The following is a 19,302-nucleotide window of genomic DNA, read 5'->3' on the forward strand; positions in this document are numbered from 1 at the left end:
TGTCAAAACAAATAAAGCTGTGGGATAATGTCTGATGTCCATTCAGAGATGAAGTGGCTGAAGGGTGGGCAGTGTCCAATGTTAAAGAAGATGACCAGGTATTGGATCAGATTCCCCAGTGTCCAAAAACAAAACCTTGAATAATTTGAGTTTTTAATATACAGATTGAGAGCATTCAAAATTATTTTGGGTCCAAACCCAATGTTTAAGAGTCTAGACTGAAAAATGCGATTGAAAATTATCATAGGATGTCATCCTTTAGCAGATGTCAGCCATGTCCTGACATCACCCTGTCCTTTAACCTTCATGCTGATTAAGTTGTCAGTTTTTCAAAATCTTCTATTTAACTCTTCCTCAATTCTCTCATCAGGTGGCCACATTCCTGCCACCTTCTAGTCTTTTGGTACCTCCCCTCAGAAAGAGAAGGGTTGGATAGTGAGAGGAGGGGATCTATGAGACTGGAGAGGATTGGAGAGAGATGCCTAGAGGAGGACAGATGGACAAGAGATCAAAAAGAAAAAAGGGACAATTAGAGATGGGAGAGTTAAGAGGAGATGGGGCTTGGCGAGCGTTAAATGTTAATAGAGAAATAGCAGTTCAGAGATGGAAGAGCAGAGAGAGGTGATTAGATGTCAGACAGTATGGAAGGGATCAAAGGGGTAAGGGCAAGGGGGTGGGAGAAAGGGAAAGGCATCAGAGAGGGGGAAAGGATTAGAGAGAGGAAGGGCATCAGAGGGAGACAATCATAGAAAAGGGATAAGATCAGAGGAGAATGGATCAGAAAGAAAGCTGGTGAATCAAAGAGTGGTTCAGTGAGGAGAGTGAGGCAAGGATCTTCTTAATTCTTCCAAAACCGGTCAACTTTCTAATTTTCACTCATCGCAGTTGAGCTCAGATTTATCTCGTGCACCAACTGCGTACTGTGGAAACTCAGGAATGCAGTTACTGTTCCTGAATGTGACTGGGTGGTGTTAGAACAAAATCCTTCCTCATCAAAAACAAAAACAGAATTTATTGTGGATTTCAGGAAGGAGAGGACAAGGGACCAGGTTCGGCTCCATTCCACACCCACACAGCTGTGCTTTTCCTTCCTGCATAACGGCAGGAGTGGAAGAACACTGCACCAGTAGAGAAGTGTGTACGGAGATGGTCTGGGAAGGAAGAAGAGTGACTTTGTGGAATCTGGAGGCAATGAACTAGCCCATGTTCAAAGACTCCGATGGCTCTGAGTGTGCCCCAGAGGTGATAGTAATCCCTTACTAATCACAGAGTACCTGTGGTATAGGGATTATTTAAAGTGGTATGTGAGTGGAAAGAAAAAGTTTGAAAACCACTGTTTTAATCATACCTAATTGACCTGTCAGGTGGACTGCTTCATAACTCCAAAGTAAATAGGCAAATGAAAGTTTTTCTTTAACAAAATATTTCAGTCAAAATTAGATCTAGAGCAGTGGTTCTAAACCTTCCCTTTCCACCCCCCCTACCCTCCACCCCACGCACATACCACCTTAAGCAATCCCTTACTAATGACAGAGAACTGATGAAAATGGGATTACTTAGTGGTAGGTGAGTGGAAAGAAAAAGATTGAATTCCACTGATCTAGACAATTCAGAGAATTGCAGGTACAACATTTAGAAGGTCAGTAACAACACAGAAAGACTATCGTGGACCTAGCTGGAGTCTCACACATGGCAGCTGTGGCAGGGCTTCTAGCCCTCACATCCTCTTAAAGTGAAACAAGGTAGTGACAGTAATTGTGATATTGTAGCAGTAGCTGCAAGGGGAAGTAAAATGAGGAGACAACATGCTGTTAATCGCTTGCACTTCCAATGGTTTATTTTTGAAAAGCTTGCGCTGTGCCTTGTAAACGCGTCAGTGGTGACATCATAACATAGCCGAGTGTGTGGCCCATTTGAGCACAGGAGAAGATGCACTGATGCGGCTACTCCGCTGCCACGGCCGTAACAGTACGGAGTTGGTTTGCCTGCGTCTCTGTGCGCCACCACACACACCCCCCTTCCCCCCCCCCCCACCACAGAACCAGCATCTAGCATTCTGTTACCCCTGAGCACAGTGGGGCCAGATCTTTGGGAGGTTGTCCCCGGCGCTTCGGTTGCGCTCGCACAACTGGCTGGCTGAGGTCGAGATGTGTGGGCTTCAGCCGGTTGGCTGTGAACAGTTCCTCCCTACCCCCAAAGTCCAGTATGAAAGTTTTGCCTGTACTGCAGAGGACATTGTATGGACCTTCGTAGGGTCATTGGAGGGGGCAGAATGAGTTCCGTAGTGGACAAAAACAAAGCCTGAGGTTAATAAGTCCTGAGGAATGCACTTGGGCCGGGGGAGTGTGAAGGAGGCTAACCTGTACCTAGTTTCTGCAATGCTGCTCTCCCCTCGGTGTCTAAGTGGGAAGAATTCTCCTGGCAGGATTAATGAGCCACTGTACACCAGTTCCATGGAGGAGGCCTGCAGGTCCTCTTTGGTTGCAGTTCAGATACCCAGGAGGACCCAGGGGAACTCATCCAACCATCTGGGGCCGGTTAAATGGGGCGTAAGAGCTAACTTCAGGTGGTAGTGGAAACGTTGGATGAGGCCTTTGGATTGTGGGTCGTAGGCGGTGATGAGGTACAGCTAAACGCCCAGGAGAGTTGCACACTGTGCCCACAGTGCTGATGTAAACTGTGCCCCTTTGTCAGTGGTAATGTGAGCTGGTATCCCAAACCTCTCAATCCAATGTGTGACCCTGGCACAGGAATCAGTGGAAGTGTCTTTTAGTGGGATGGCTTCTGGCCATCTTGTGAGGTCTACCACCATTAGCAGGTATCGGGCATCCCAGGAGACAGGTAGCGGGCTCACGATGCTGACATCAAACCGCCTTTTCGATGGTTCGAACTGATGGACAGGGGACTTGACATGTCAGTGAACCTTGGAAGTCTGACACTAAGTGCAATTGCGGGCCATTTGGGGGAGCTGCTTCCTCAAGCTGTGCCATACGAACCTCTGCCACCACGCAGGTTGTGGTCTTTATGGACGGGTGGATAAGGTCGTGGACAGCCTGGAAAACCTGGCACCTCTATTGCTGTAGTATGACCTGGCACGGTGAGCAAGTGGGGACATCTCACAGCAGTGTGTCAGAGCTGTCCAGCAGGCTGATTCCCTCAAAGCAGAGGCCGGTGATGGCTGTGCGGAAAGCCTGCATTTCCGCGTATTCTTTTTGGGCTCGTGCCAGTTGGGAGTAGTCCAGCCCAGAGGACAAGGTTTGGATGATGGGTCGAGAGAGGGTGACGGCCACAACATTGTCCTTTACCAGAGAGGTGCCGGATGGTGGTGGTGAACTCCAATATGTACGATAAGTGCCGTTGCTGGCTTGATGGCTAGGGAACCTTGACCATAGAGAAGGCATGTGTGAGGGGCTTGTGGTCAGTAAAAACCATGAACTGCCTGCCCTCCAGGAAATAGCAGAAATGTCTAATGGCAAGGTGGAGTGCCAGGAGCTCCCTGTCAAATGTGCTGTATATAATCTCTGGTGGGGGGGGGGGCATAGATGGCAGCTGAAAAAGGCCAACAGCCTTCACTGACCATTGAAGGACTGTTTGAGGACGCCCCCGATAGCTGATTATCAATGTTGTGGGCCATGGGCACATCTCACCTGGAGTGTACCAGCAAGGGGGCATTTGCCAGTGCGTTTTTGGTTGCGGTGAAAGCTGTGTGGGCCTCCTCTGTCCAAGCTAGGATCTTGCATTTGGCCGACATCGTGGTGAACAGCGGTTGCATGATGTGTGCTGCCCCTGGGATAAAACAGTTGTAGAAATTAACCATCCTGAAAAATTCCTGGAGGCTTTGAGGGTGTTAGGGCGGGCAAACTGTCGTATGGCTGTGACTTTTTCCATTGATGGTGTTGCCCCGTTTGCAGTGATAGTGTCACCAAGGAATTACATGGAGTCTTTCCTGAACTGCCACTTTGCCAAGTTGACTGTGAGGCCGAAGTCGGACAGGCGAGTGAAGAGACTGCGAAAATTATCTCTGTGCTCTTCGTGGGCTTTGCTGGCAAAGAGTATGTCATCCATGTAGATGAACACAAAGTCCAAGTCTCTGCCCACTGTGTCCATCAAGTGCTGGAATGTTTGCGCCACATTCTTGAGGCCAAATGGCACGTGGATAGATTCAGTCCGAATGAGGTGATGATGGCCATCTTTCCAATGTCGTCCAGGTGGACTTGGATCTGATGATGGCCACGCAATAGATCGACCTTTGAAAAAACCTTTGTGCCATGCAGGTTGGCCGTGAAGTCTTGTATATGTGGGACAGGGTAGCTGTTGGGTGTGGTGGAGTCATTAAGGTGGCGGTAATCTCTGCAGGCCCGCCACCTGCCTGAGGACTTGGGGACCACGTGTACTGGGGATGTGCACGGACTGTCAGAGCTTCGGACTATGCCCAACTCTTGCATCTGAGAAAATTCCTCTTTGGCCAATTGCAATTTATCTGGGAGAAGCCTTCTGGCTTTGGCGTGGAGCGGGCGGCCTTGGGTCGGTATGTGGTGGTTCACCCTGTGCAGTGGCATAGTGGAGGTAATCTGTAACCTGTGGATGGATGGGAATTTGTCCATGATGTGACTATACTCATCTTTTGAGGCACTCACGGTGGCCACGCTGAGAGTGTTGGTTGCTTTAAGCTGGATGGTCTGGAATGTTTGGGCTTGGACCATTTGGTGTTCACGTCCACCATCAGGCTGTGTGCTTGTAGAAAATCTGCACTGAGGAGTGATGTGCCAATTGTGGTTAGCGTGAAATTCCACTGGAAACTTTCTCTGCTGAGTTGCATTTGGACATTGCACATGCCAAACGTCTTGATGGCAGTGTTGTTTGCCACCTGGAGAGTGGGACCTCATGGGCGCATTTGTGTCTCCAGGATGGTTGGTGGGATGACACTGAGTTCGGCACCCGTGTCAATCAGAAACCGTTGGCCACTAGCTTTGTTGGTGACATGCAGTAGGCTATTGGTGTACCCAGCCTTCATAGCCATTAGCAGTGGTTGGCCTGGGCATTTTCTGAAAACTAACAGAGCTGCCTGCATCTTCGCGCTTGTGCCCCCCAGCGTTAGCGATTTTTAAAAACACCAGCTAGTGTTCGGAGCCTTTGCTGGGACGCGGTTGTGCTGGGTTCCAGTGGGGTCAGGTCTTGGCCTGGATTAGGACTAGTTAACTGGTTCACGGTGGACTCATTATCACGTTTTATGCGCCACAGAGCATCTGTTCTGGCCGCAACCTTACATGGGTCTGAGAAATCTTCGTCCGCCAACAGCAATTGTATGTCATCTCCTCCAGGAAAGCCTGCTCAAACATGAGACATGGCTTGTGGCCCTCTGCTCGTGCAAACATCTCATCCATATGAAGGCGGATGGTGCTCTGTCTTCTAAGCCATCAAAGTGCATGAGCCTGCCCATACGCTGTTGTCTGGACAGGCTGAAGGTACTCAGGAGGAGTTTCTTGAGGGCTGGGTGTTTACCTTCCTCTGGAGGGTTGTGTATCAGGTCGTCCACCCTGGCTGTGGTCTCTTGGTCTAGGGAGCTGACGATGTGGTAAAACATTGTTGAGCCGAAGGTGAAATTGTGCTTCCACTTGCCTGAACCAAGTGCTTGGGTGAAGTGTCCAGAAGGTTGGCAATTTCATAGCCACTGTCTTGACCGCTGCAGCATCCATGGTGGAGAGTCCAGAATTGTCTCGGCTCATCGGAGTCACCAATTGTAGCGGTGGCTACATGGGGAAGTGAAATGAAGATACTCCACTCTATAAGTTGCATGCACTTCCAGTGGTTTATTTTTGAAAAGCCTTATAAGGCGGCCCATAATTCCCACCCATGCGCAGGCGGTGACATCGCAATGCAGCCGAGTGCATGGCCCGTTTGAGCACGGGAGAAGATGCACCTGGTGGAGCCATCTTGACATGGGTGCTCCACTGCCGCAGCTGTAACAGTGTGGAGCCAGTTCGCCTGCGTCTCTGTGCATTGCCACAATATCATCATTTCTGGATGAGCTCGATGTCTTCCTTGGAAACTTCAAAAGGGAAAACTTTTCAACCTGGCAAGCCCCAGCAGCCCCAAACAACTCTGTGCTCCCAGTTTCTGAGGATGACATGAATCTTCAGGAGGGTGAATCTTCAAAAGGTATCTGGCCTAGATGATGTACCTGGCCACATCCTTAAATCCTGCACAGCCCGACGGGCTGGAGTTTCTGTGGACACTATCAACCTCTCGCTGTTATGTTTTTAGGTACCCACTGACCTTCAGAACAAGGTGATGTGGCTCTGATGGACTATCAGCTGGCAGCTCCTGTCTGTGCTAGGACCTGGACCCACTTTAATTTGCCTATCATCATAATGGGTAAAGCAGATGCCGTCTTGCTGGCCTTCCCCTCTGTTAGATCACCTGGACCACAAGAATACCGACGTAAGGGGAATCGTTGACTACAACTCTTCATTTAACACCATCAAACCAGCAAAGTCTGCAATCAAAATAAGAGATCTGGGATTCTGTCTGAAATTGGATCCTCAACTTCTTCATTGACAAACCCCATTCAGTGTGAATTGGCAACATCGCTGTCTACTCGCTGACCATCGACATTTCTACCCTAAGGCTGCATGCTTAGTCCCCTGCCTTATTCTCTGTACACTTTTGAAGAACCACTGTTATTGGCTGAATAATGAGAAACGTTAAGTCAGAATACAGGATGGAAATTGAGAATCTGGATGGGTGGTGCTAGAACAACAACATAGCTCTCAATATCAATAAGACCAAAGAACCTCATGTGGAGTTAGGGAAGTAGAGGCTGATGGACCATGTACCTGTCTTCCTTAATGGGGCAGAGGGTCAGTACCCTCCCATTTCTGGGAGTCCACATGTTGGAGGACTCTTTCTGGAGCCAGCACATCGAGGCAACTGAAGAAAGTGCACTAACGCCTGTACTTTCCAAGTCTGAGGACATTTGGCATTTTGCCAGATTCTCTGTTACTCTGTCAAACTTCTCCAGGTGCACTATGGTAAGTGTACGTACTGGTGGCATAATGGCTACATTTGGTAATATAAGACCCAAGAATGCAGAAGGCTGCAGAAAGTTGCAAAAATAGCCAAATCACTGCAGTCTGACCTTTCATCTGTTGAAGACCACTGTGGTGCTGTCTCAAGAAGGCATCCAACATTAGAAAGAGCCCCCACCCCCATCACTCCAGTCCCAACTTCTTCTCACTACTACCTTTGGGGGTGGGTGGGCGGGGCATAGTGTGGAGTGGAAGGTACAGGAGCCAGAACTCCCAGCACCTCTGGTTTCAATTTTTATCCAATGTATACCAGGTATATACCTCCTGCCCCTAACCATAAACTACTCCTAACCCACCAAAAAAAACCACTATGCACTTTGAAATGTCACTTTTTTTTCTTGAATTAACTTTAACTGTGAATATTGATGTAATGTATCTCCCCGTTATATTTATAAACTTTTTATGTATTGGGATGATTGTTATACAGTATGTTTCTGATTATCTGAAACACTCGGGACTGGACCTTTACTGGTTAACTGGATCTTCCTGATAACCAAGCAATTGCTTTAAGCAGCCCAGTATTATCAGTGGAATACTTGCATCGGCCGTCGCCCCCCCAGCTGAAAGGGTATTTGACAGGGGGAGCGTGGCTTGGCGGGAGGTGGGAGTGTGGCTCGGGAATAAGAGGTGGGCGTGCTGTAATACTGCCGGTCAGGGATGCCTCTCCTCTCACAGTCAATATGAAGGATGCTTTCCACCTCGATACACGAACCCATCCTCTCGCAAAGGTCCATCATCGTATTGCTCCAGTCAAAGCCCAGAACGATTTATAGCCACACAAATCACGGCACTATTTTCCAAACAGTAGCATCTGCCCACCCCCCACCATTTCCTGCCATAAATTGCTACAACCAGTTCTGAGCTCTGTTGTTGCTAAATTGGTGCTAACAGCACGTCATTGCTCCACGTGAGCACATCGGGTGAATTTTTTTTCAACTTGTGACATCTTGTTGCAGCCAAAAAAAATTTGGATAACTGAGTAAAATGGTTTTTGGATAATTAGAAATGTTCTGTATTATTTATTATAATTCATGGATTGCGCATACCAGTTTGGCTACAGCAAGTAAATGTATATTCACACACATTGTACTTCTGTATGATATAAAACTCAGTTTGTTCTAATTTTCTTGCAGATGCCATTGTTTATTACTTCTGGAAGGTTCCAGAAAATGAGCGCTGTGATTCTGCTTTGGAGAGGAACAAAAAAGCATTGAATGTGGAGCTGAAACTGTGGGAAGGATACTTTGAGAAAGTAATTGCGACTAAACTCTCAAGGGGGAGTGGTAGATAACTATTCTTTATTGAAGTATAGTTCCATATATTAGTTGGCATATTGAGTATATTATTCTGCATATTATTGAAGATAGTCCCACACGGCAGCAAGGTTAGAACCAGTGACCTGGGTCCAAATCTGGCATCGCCTATATGGAGCTTGGACATTCGCTGCAAGTCTGTGTGGGTTTCTTCTGGGTGCTCCTGTTCCCTCTCACTGTACAAAAAGAAATGTGTACTGAGCTTGTATGTTAATTGGGTGGCACAGGCTTGCAGCCAGAAGGGCCTATTACCATGTTGCATGTCTACATTTAAAAAAAATTGTGCCCTTTTAATTTCCCTTTCCTTTAAAGAGATGTATGCAAGTAATATTTTACATCAAATGCCACTTGCCCAACAATTAATTGGTTGCTGTTTCACATGGACAAATGTCTCCTACCAGCATTTTTTCCAAGTGACTGAAATATGTTCAAAGCTACCAAAGTAAAATTGTACCTGATGACAATTTGTTTGACACCCTTTACACCATGTTGTGCCACCCAGTATTTTGTGGGTTTTCTCTGTGGGAATTTCGTAATGGGGTCTTCGTTGGAAATGTAGTGATCTAAAGATCAGTGTTCTTTAATCACCCCTGAGCTGTTTGATGATGGATATTCTTGGTTTATCAGTTGTTGAAGAATTGAATGGATTTTACTCCAGTTAAGCTCAGTGCACGCAAAGTACTCAAAGATGGCAGCGCTGCTGCTGGTGAGGACCCATGGGGAGCGAAGATGCAGTGCTCCCACAAGATCCAGCCGCCCCCCACCCCCCAGTCATCTGCCATCGACTCTGCATGGGGGAGCCGACAATGGTTTTAGTTGAAATCCCATGACCGATGAAATGCAGACTCCGGGAAAGCAAAGGATTGGAACAGAGCACCAGAAGACTGGAAGATCACACACACTGTCTGAGAAACTGAGGAGACAACCCGCAGGGACAGAGAGGGGGCTCTGCGGATGAGCGACCAGTGTATGCGGCGGGTTGCAAGAGACTGCTGTCGGAATATGCATGCCAGGCTGCGGACTGCTGGAGACTGGCTTAAACTGACTGAAGGGGTACCAGATATCGGAACCGGGATGCAAGGAGGTGCCAAGGGTGCTGAAGGGTTCCTGACTATGTCAGAGGTTTGGATCTGGAGTTCAGGTTGCCATTGTTTAGACTGGACTCTGGAGGGGGGGGGGGGCAGTGTGGGGGGATGTGGAAGCACTGGGTGAATCTACAGGGACCCTCTTTTGCTTCTCTCTCTCTCTCTCTCTCTCTCTCTCTCTCTGACTAAGTCTGACTGTAAGAGGTACTTGGGCAATTCCTGCCAGTGGTGAATCTGTGCAGTAGGCAAAAAGCAATTTTGTGTAATAGGACACTTATTACTATGTCAATAAATCGAATCTTGAAAATCCCTGGTATCCAGTATTCAAGCAATTGGCATCCCCAAGCAACCAGCATAAAAATTGAAGAAATAAAGAAAAATTTAAATAAAATTTTAAAATTGTAAAAGTAAATTTAGACTTTCAGCACAGTAACAGGTCCTTTCGGTGCACGAGCCTGTGCTACCCAATTAACCTACAACCCTAATGTGTTTTGAATGGTGGGGAGGGTGGGAAAAAGTGAACAACTGGAAGAAACCACACAGACAAGGGGAGAACATTCAAACTCATTATTTCGAGAAAGTATTTTACATTTTGCTCTGTCTTGTCTTTTAAACTGTTTATTCTTAATGCAGGTGTATTAATTAGGCATTGTAAGTGTGTCTCAGGCAACCAGAAAAGTTGCATATTCTGTATCCACAATCTCCATAGGTGCTGGATAATTGGGATTTTACTATATAATTTTGAGCCAAGTATCCAGGGTTAATGGCATTGATTATAGGGATGGAAGGAGTTGCATTCCAATGATATGCCCCATTACTTGGTCTGGTTACTCTCGCCCTTTGTGTAAATAGCTCCTTCACCTCTCACCTTGGATTTGCAAGGAATAACTTTTTTTTTTGTTTATTTTTATTGAGTGACAACACTGTTTTTTTTAAATTTTTTATTTTTCACACCATAAATCACGTTAGCCATGATATACACTTTTTCTTTTTCACACATATACAGTGACTTTTTCTCCCCCCCCCCTCCCTCCTCCCAAGCCACCCCCCCCACCCCCCCCTCTCATCCATTTTAGGTATACAATCTAGGTTGCATTAAGCCAGTCAGACAATGTTGTCATTCAACAAAAATACACCAGAAATTCTACTGAGTCCATTCTTTTCTTTTCTTCTCCTTCCATCAACTTAGGTAATCTTTGTTCCCGGTAGGTTATCGCTATTGTATTTAATGTAAGGCTCCCATACTTGTTCGAATATTTCAATATTACTTCTTAAACTATATGTTATTTTATGAAATCTCTTTACAGCACCTAATCCCTGTTCAGTTTTGCATTGTTGAACCGAACATAATAAGAGTTCTAAGATTATAATTTGAAATCCTTCTGCAAGTAAGGATATGGTAAAGCTTTGTATTCTTCATTTTATTGTATTTAATCTATCAGTAGCACTCTTGTACACTAAATTTCCTTTCTCTTGTAGTTGCCTCAAGGTTCCCACATTGCAGGGAAGAACTTTACAATGGCGGATGTGATGCTTTTTCCACAGTTGGCCTATGCTGTTCGGTTTGGGTGAGTTGTTTCTACAAATTAGAAAAATTAATCTATTGAAATGTTTGACAATAGGTATATCCTGTTGGGGTGAGCAGTACCTTTTGCTATCGATCAGACATTGCAACTGTGAATGAAACACATTGGCTGATTTGGAGACTGGCTTGAACTGGCTGTAGGGGTACCAGTTATTGGAACCGGGATGCAAGGAGGTGCCAAGGGTGCTGAAGGGTTCCTGACTGTGTCAGAGGTTTGGATCTGGAGCTCAGGGTTGCCCATGTTTGGACTGGACTCTTGGGGTGGGGGGGGGGGGGGGGGCGGCTGCGTAAGTGCTGGAAGTGAATCTGCGGGGACTCTCTATTGCTTCTCTTTTTCATCCCAAACTAGACAAATGTCTAAAACCACCAGGAGCATCTGTCCTCAGTCACGTTTGAAATAAAGCAATAAATCCTTGCTTCTAAGAGGTATTTGCTCCTCCAACACTATAATTGTCCGTCAGGCCTGCTCTGGTGCATCAGCCAGAAATTTGGTGCTTGCTCATTCAACAATAAATTCTTGCCTCTTTGACATTTCACCTGTCTAGCCCTCTCTGTAAACAATACTGCAAAGAACACACAACTTTGTTGGTGCGGTTGTGCCAATGGAGACCTCAAACCTCCTGAAGTGCCAGTTGATGAAGTAGACAAAGATGATGTGGTCAAACAATAATCATGGCTTTTATTAGCAGAAAGTCATGGTACAATAATGAAAGACAATAGATGCATATACAATTATATGAGGGGAAGTATCCTTAACAGTAGAGATAATGCACAGCCAACGTTAGTACAGCAAGGCTCACCAGAGGGGAGACAGGCAGCTTGGCAGACATTCACCACAGTCTCCCCTCGGCAGAAGAAGGGTTAAAAGCAAAAGGACAGCTGCTAGGAAAGACTGAAGCAAGCGATACATGGATATCATGTTTGGCCTTGAGATACTCTAACAGCCAAAGTATGCCAGTATCTAGCAAGCAATTGAAATAGGCTGACATATTCATAAAACATCTCATTATATCAAGTTGTTTACAAATTCTGGTGCTTCGTCTCAAAACAGGTGGCTCCTTTGCAACCTTGGGAACTGGTACAGGTCCTGGGTCTGCAGTGTGGGAAGGACTGACTTCTGGACCCGCTCCAAAATCGCCAGCGTGAGGCAGTGGAGCCTCAGCATGGCCATGTGAAAGCTGACTAGGGGTCACGGGCTGGAGGGGGGTGAGTCCAACCTCTCAGGCTCACTCTGAGTAGGGGTGCGAGGAAGGGGTGAACCAGGCAAGGCCAGATCGCTTAGGGGTACAGTGTCAGTACTCCCATCTGGGAATCTAACATGAGCGTAGTTGGGGTTAGTATGCAGTAGCTGAACTGGTTGGACTAGGGGGTCTGTTTTACGCGCCAGAGCATGGGTCTTCAGCAGCACGGTTCCAGGCTCAGATAAACAGGCTGGCCAATCCATCACAGTTCCTGATTTCCTAGGAAAGGCAAACATACGTTCATCAGGTGTTTGATTTGTTGCAATACACAATAAAGACCGAATAGAATGTAGTGCTTCAGACAACACCTCCTGCCACCGGGTAACAGGGTAACCATGTGTTTTTAAAGCAAGATTATCAGTCTTCCAGACTGTAGCATTAGCCCTTTCAACCTGCCCATTGCCCTGCGGGTTGTAGCTCGTGGTACGGCTGGTGGCAATCCCTTTTCGTAGCAGGGCTCGCCGCAGTTCAGCGCTCATGAAAGCTGAGCCTCTATCAGTATGAATGTAATTGTGAGAACCAAAAATGCTGAAAATTCTGTCAAGTGACTTAATGACAGACACTGACGAGACGTCAGGGTAGGGTATCGCAAAGGGAAACCTGGAATATTCGTCAATTACAGTAAGGAAATATACATTTTTGTTGTTGGAAGGTAATGGTCCTTTAAAATCTAAGCTAATCCTCTCAAAAGGTCAGGTTGCCTTGATGAGAGTGGCCTCTGGAGCTTTGAAGTATTGCGGTTTGCATTCTGCACAAACAGGACAGCTTTTAGTCAGTTTCCTGACTTCCAGAGAGTAAGGCAGGTTGTTAGCCCTTATGTCGTGGAAGAATCTCGTGACTCCTGGGTGGCAGAGTCTGCTATGGGTCTCTTTTAGCCCCTCCAGCAGCAGATCGTGACAATGCATCAGAGGGATCATTTAACCTGCCCGATCTGTACTGGATCTCATAATTATAAGTTGAGAGTTCTATTCGCCAGTGTGCCATCTTATTGTTCTTGATTTTACTTTTGTGCTTAGTACTGAACATGTAGGCTACAGATTTCTGATCAGTGACGAGAGTAAATTTTCTGCTGGCTAGAAATTGTCTCCAGTAGCGAACAGCTTCAATAATAGCCTGGGCTTTTTCAGTGGCAGGATGTTTAAGTTCAGGTCTGTGTAACATGCAGGAGAAGAATGCCACAGGTCTGCTCTTTTGATTAAGGGTTCCTGCCAAGGCACAATCTGAGGCATCAGTTTCCACTTGGAATGGGTCATCCTCATCAATGGACAAGAGTGCAGATTTGGCAATATTAGCTTTAATTCTCTCAAAAGCCTTCAAGGCCATTGGAGAGAGAGGAAAAGATTTAGTGTCAAACAGAGGGCGTGCCTTCGTGGCGTAGTCCCGAACCCATTTGCAGTAGTAGGAAAAGAATCCAATACACCTTTTAAGGACTTTTGGTGAGTTTGGGGGTGGTAACTTCTTAAGGGGGCCATTCTTTCCGGGTTGAGGTGAATTTCGCCCTTGCGGACAATGTAGCCCAGAATGGGTAGCTCTGTTGCGTTGAACACGCATTTGCCCTCGTTAAGTGTAAGGTTGGGTTCTTTAGCTGTTGCTAAAAATTTCTTTAAGTTGTTGTCGTGCTCAGCCTGTGTTTTCCCACAGAGAGTGACATTATCCAGACAGGGAAACGTACCCTGTAACTTGTACGTCCTAACAATCTTATCAATTTCCATCTGAAATACTGACGCACCATTAGTGACTCCAAAAGGTACCCTTTTAAACTGGTATAACCCCCCCCCATCAGCCTCAAAGGTTGTATAGGGTCGTTCCTTTTTTTTTTAATGCGGATTTGGTGGTAAGCTACTTTGAGGTCGATAGCGCAATACAAAGTGTACTCCACTATCTGATTAATCATTTCATTGATGCGTGGCAGGGGGTAGGCATCCAGGTTGGTGTAACTGTTGATTGGCTATAGTCAATAGCCAGTTGTTTCTTAGTGTGATTTTTCACAACTACCACCTGGGCTCACCACAGACTCTTACTGGGTTCAATTACTCCCTCTTTTTTTAATTTAAAAAAAAATTTTCACACTATGAACCAAAATACACACAAACATTTCCCTCTTTGAATACACACAGTGTCATTTTCTCCCCTTTTTCCCCCTCCCTTCCCTCCCTCCTTCCCACCCCCCCCCCCACCCACTAAACGTTCAACATATGCAATACATTAAACCCATTAAACAATGTCAACACACAATGAAAATAAACAAGAAAATTGTGTCATTTTTTTTACACATTGGGTCAGTTCATTTTGTCTTCTTCTCATTCTGTCATTTTAGGTGGTGGAGGTCCGTGGTAGGACCTCTCTGTTGTGTTCCATGAACGGTTCCCAAATTTGTTCGAATACTGTGATGTTATTTCTTAAATTATATGTTATTTTTTTCCAATGGAATACATTCATTCATTTCTATGTATCATTGCTGTATTCTCAGGCTCTCTTCTGATTTCCAGGTTGACATTATACATTTTTTTGCTACAGCTAAGGCTATCATAATAAATCTTTTTTTGTGCTTCATCCAAATCGAGGCCAAGTTCTTTACTTCTTATATTACTTAGAAGAAAGATCTCTGGATTTTTTGGTATGTTATTTTTTGTGATTTTATTTAATACCTGATTTAGATCTTCCCAAAACTTTTCCACTTTCTCACATGCCCAAATTGCATGTACAGTTGTTTCCGTTTCCTTCTTAAAGTGAAAACATCTATCTGATACTGTTGGGTCCCATTTATTTAACTTTTGGGGTGTGGTGTATAACCTGTGTAACCAATTATATTGTATCATGCATAACCTCGTGTTTATTGTATTTCTCATGGTTCCGGAGCATAGCTTTTCCCATATTTCATTCTTTATCTTTATGTTTAGATCTTGTTCCCACTTTTGTTTGGGTTTACAGCTTATTTCATCATTCTCTTTCTCTTGCAGTTTGATGTACATGTTTGTTATATATCTTTTAATTATCATTGTGTCTGTAATCACATATTCAAAACTGCTTCCTTCTGGTAACCACGGCCTGCTTCCCAATTTGTCCTTCAAGTAGGTTTTCAGTTGGTGGTATGCAAACATTGTACCGTGAGTTATACCATATTTGTACTTCATTTGTTCAAAAGATAATACGTTATTTCCCAAAAAACAATTTTCTATTCTTTTGATCCCTTTTCTCTCCCATTCTCTAAAGGAAAGGTTATCTATTGTGAAAGGGATTAGTTAATTTTGGATCAATATTAATTTTGGTAGTTGATAATTTTTTTCCTTTCTACGTGAATCTTCCAAACTTTGAGCAGATGGTGTAGTACTGGTGAATTCCTATGTTGCACCAGCTTTTCATCTCACCTATATAGTATATGTTCAGGTACCTTCTCCCCTATTTTATCTAGCTCAAATCTGGTCCAATCTGGTTTGTCCCTTGTTTGATAAAAATCTGATCGGTATCTTAATTGTGCTGCTCTTTAATAATTCTTAAAATTTGGTAGCTGTAAGCCCCCTTGTTTGTACTATTCTGTTAATTTATCTAGCGCTATCCTCAGTTTCCCCCCCTTTCCATAAGAATTTCCTTATTATTTTCTTTAGCTCTTTGAAGAATTTCTCTGTTAGGTGAATTGGTAACGATTGAAATAGGTATTGTATCCTTGGGAAGATATTCATTTTAATGCAATTTACCCTTCCTATCAGTGTTAGTGGTAAATCTTTCCAATGTTCTAAGTCATCTTGTAATTTCTTCATTAATGGCTGATAATTTAATTCTTATAGATGGCCTTATCATTTAGTCTAATACCTAGGTATTAGGTATCTGATACCTAGTTGAATACCTAGGTATTAGGTATCTGATACCTAGTTGAATGCCTAGGTATCAGATTGCTTGTGTTTGCCATTTAAATGGTGATTCTTTCTTAAACTTTGTGTAATCCGCATTATTCATTGGCATCGCTTCACTTTTATTTGCGATGATCTTGTACCCCGATACTTCTCCATATTCCTTCAATTTCTTATGTAATTCTTTTATTGATAATTCTGGTTCTGTTAAGTATTCTATGACGTCATCTGCAAATAGACTGATTTTATATTCCTTCTATTTTATTTTTATCCCTCTTATTTTATCAGTTTTCCCAAGGGTTCTATAGCTAACGCGAACAGTGAGGGAGATAGTGGACATCCCTGCCTAGTTGACCTGCTTAATTTAAATTGGTTTGATATATATCCATTTACTGTCACCTTCGCCAATGGTCCCTTATATAATGCTTTAATCCAATTAATATATTTCTCTGGTAGGTTGAACCTCTGTAGTACTTTGAATAAATAATTCCATTCTACTCTGTCAAAGGCTTTCTCTGCATCTAAGGCAACTGCCACTGTTGGCATCTTGTTTCCTTGTTCTGCATGGAGTAAGTTAATGAACTTGCAGATATTGTCCATTGTTGTCTTTTCTTAATAAATCTAGTTTTACTATTTTTGTACACAATCAGCCAATTTGTTTGCTAATAGTTTTGCTATTATCTTGTAATCTGAGTTGAGTAGAGATATTGGTCTATACAATGCTGGTGTTAGTCGATCTTTCCCTGACTTTGGTATTACTGTAATTATTGCTGTTTTGCATGAATCTGACATGTTTTGTGTTTCTTCAATATAGTTCATCCAGGAGAGGAGGAATTAATAAGTCTTTAAATGTTTTATAGAATTCTATTGGGAGTCTGTCCTCTCCCTGCGTTTTATTGTTCAGTAGTTTTTTTAATATATCCTGTATTTCCTCTATTTCAAATGATTTTATTAATTTGTTTTGCTCCTCCTTGCAATTTTGGTAGTTCAATTTGAGCTAGAAACTCATCTATTTTGTCTTCTTTCCCTTCGTTCTCAGTTTGATATAATTGCTTGTAGAATTTCTTGAAGTTTTCATTGATCTCCGTTGGGTTATATGTAATTTGTTTGTGTCCTTTTTCCTTGATGCTCTGTTTTAAGCTGCCAAGCTAGTATTTTGTGCCTTTTTTCTCCTAGCTCATAATACTTCTGCTTTGTTTTCATTATGTTCTTCTCCACCTTGTACGTTTGTAGTGTTAAGTATTTAATTTTTTTGTCCACCAATTCTCTTCTTTTTGTTGTATCTTCCCTTGTTGCTAGTTCTTTTTCTGTACTTGCTCTTTCCCTTTCCAGCTGTTCTATTTCCTGATTGTAGTCCTTCTTTATCTTAGTTACATAACTTATTATCTGCACTCTGATGAAGGCTTTCATTGCATCCATAGTATAAATTTATCTTTCACTGATTCCGTATTTATTTCAAAGTACATTTTAATTTGGCGCTCAATGAATTCTCTAAAATCCTGTATTTTAAGTAGCATGGAGTTTAATCTCCATCTAGATGTTCTTGGTGGGATGTCCTCCAGTTCTATTGCTAATAACAGGGGTGAGTGATCCGATAACAATCTAGCTCTATATTCCATTTTTATAACTCTCCCTTGGATGTGGGCTGACAACAGGAACAGGTCTATCCTTGAGTATGTTTTATGTCTACTCGAATAATGAGTATTCCTTCTCCTTTGGGTGTTTGTCTCCTCCATATATCCAAAAGTTGCATTTCCTGCATCGATTTAACCATAAATTTGGTTACTTTGGTCTTTCTGCTAGTCTTTTTTCCAGTTTTATCCATCTTTGAGTCCAAATTAAGGTTAAAGTCCCCTGCATATCTGCAATCTTCAAACAGATATGTTGCATACATTTTTGATCCTCTTCATTAGGTGCATATACATTGAGCAAATTCCAAAATTCTGAATATATCTGACACTTTATCATTACGTACCTCCCTGCTGGATCTATTATTTCCTCCTCTATTTTGATTGGTACATTTTTATTGATTAATATAGATACTCCTCTGGCTTTTGAATTATATGATGCTGCTGTTATGTGCCCTGCCCAGTCTCTCCTTAATTTTTTGTGTTCCACTTCACTTCAGTTAGATGTGTTTCCTGCACGAATGCTATATCAATTTTTTCTTCAGTAAATTTAACAGCTTCTTCCTTTTGATTTTTCTGTTTTCTTTTTTTGAACACATTGTAAGACAACACTTCTAAAACATAAAATATTTCCACTATTCCCACATCTAGAATTCCCTTAACCCCAAATGTCCCCCCCCCCCTGAGTCGCCCCTTGTCCCTTGCGAGGCAACCACAACTCCCCTCTCCATTTGGATTGTGAACCTGCTCGCAAACGTCAACTGATTTCACAGTGACTGTTATTCTCTCCCACCCAACCCCCTCCAGAAAAGACTTTTATCTTCACATATAACAAAGCTCAGCCTCTTTATTCCCCCCTTACTTCCTTCCTTCCCTTTTCTTCCGCTCCTTAGTTCTTACTTGTACATTATTTTTCTTCTTTATATGAAGTTTGTTGTCATTCTTCGTTCTTGTTAAATCTCTTCATCTCTCTTTCTGTTTTGCAGGCATTTTGCAAATTCTCGCGCTTTCTCCGGATCCGAGAGCAGTCTGCTTTGCTGCCCCAGGATAACTATTTTAAGCACCGCTGGATATCTTAACATAAATTTATAGCCTTTCTTTCATAGGATCGATTTTGCTGTGCTAAACTCCTTCCTCTTCTTCAGGAGCTCAAAATTTGTGTTTGGGTAGAAATTTTTTTTTGACCTTTGTATTCCAGTGGTTTTTTGTCTTCTCTCATTTTTTTCATTGCCTTCCCCAATATATTTTCTCTTGTATATCTCAGGAATTTTACTAAAATTGATCTTGGTTTTTGTTGTGGCTGTGGTTTCGGGGCTAATGTTTTGTGTGCCCTTTCTATTTCCATTCCTTCCTGCATTTCTGGCATTCCCAGGACCTTGGGGGATCCATTCTTTTATAAATTCTTTCATATCTTTGTCTTCTTCATCTTCCTTAAGGCCCACTATCATTATATTGTTTCTCCTATTATAGTTTTCCATTATATCTATCTTCTGAGCTAACAACTCCTGTGTTTC

The 19,302-nt window shown here is 43.5% G+C and overlaps 1 protein-coding gene across 4 annotated transcripts in view; it reads left to right on the forward strand.

Moving 5' to 3' along the window:
* The window catches only part of LOC138744617 (glutathione S-transferase A-like), a 41,516-nt gene that overhangs the window by 11,610 nt on the left and 10,604 nt on the right, over positions 1–19,302 (forward strand). For 2 of the 4 annotated variants that reach the window (XM_069901044.1, XM_069901047.1), the window contains exons 4-5: positions 8,222–8,371; positions 10,966–11,054. In XM_069901044.1, coding sequence (XP_069757145.1) covers positions 8,222–8,371; positions 10,966–11,054 — 239 coding nt within the window. The remainder of the gene's footprint in view (positions 1–8,221; positions 8,372–10,965; positions 11,055–19,302) is intronic. The other 2 variants (XM_069901045.1, XM_069901046.1) reach the window with 1 other exon arrangement.

The sequence above is a fragment of the Narcine bancroftii genome, chromosome 10, assembly GCF_036971445.1.
Source record: "Narcine bancroftii isolate sNarBan1 chromosome 10, sNarBan1.hap1, whole genome shotgun sequence".
Classification (NCBI taxonomy): Eukaryota; Metazoa; Chordata; class Chondrichthyes; order Torpediniformes; family Narcinidae; genus Narcine; species Narcine bancroftii.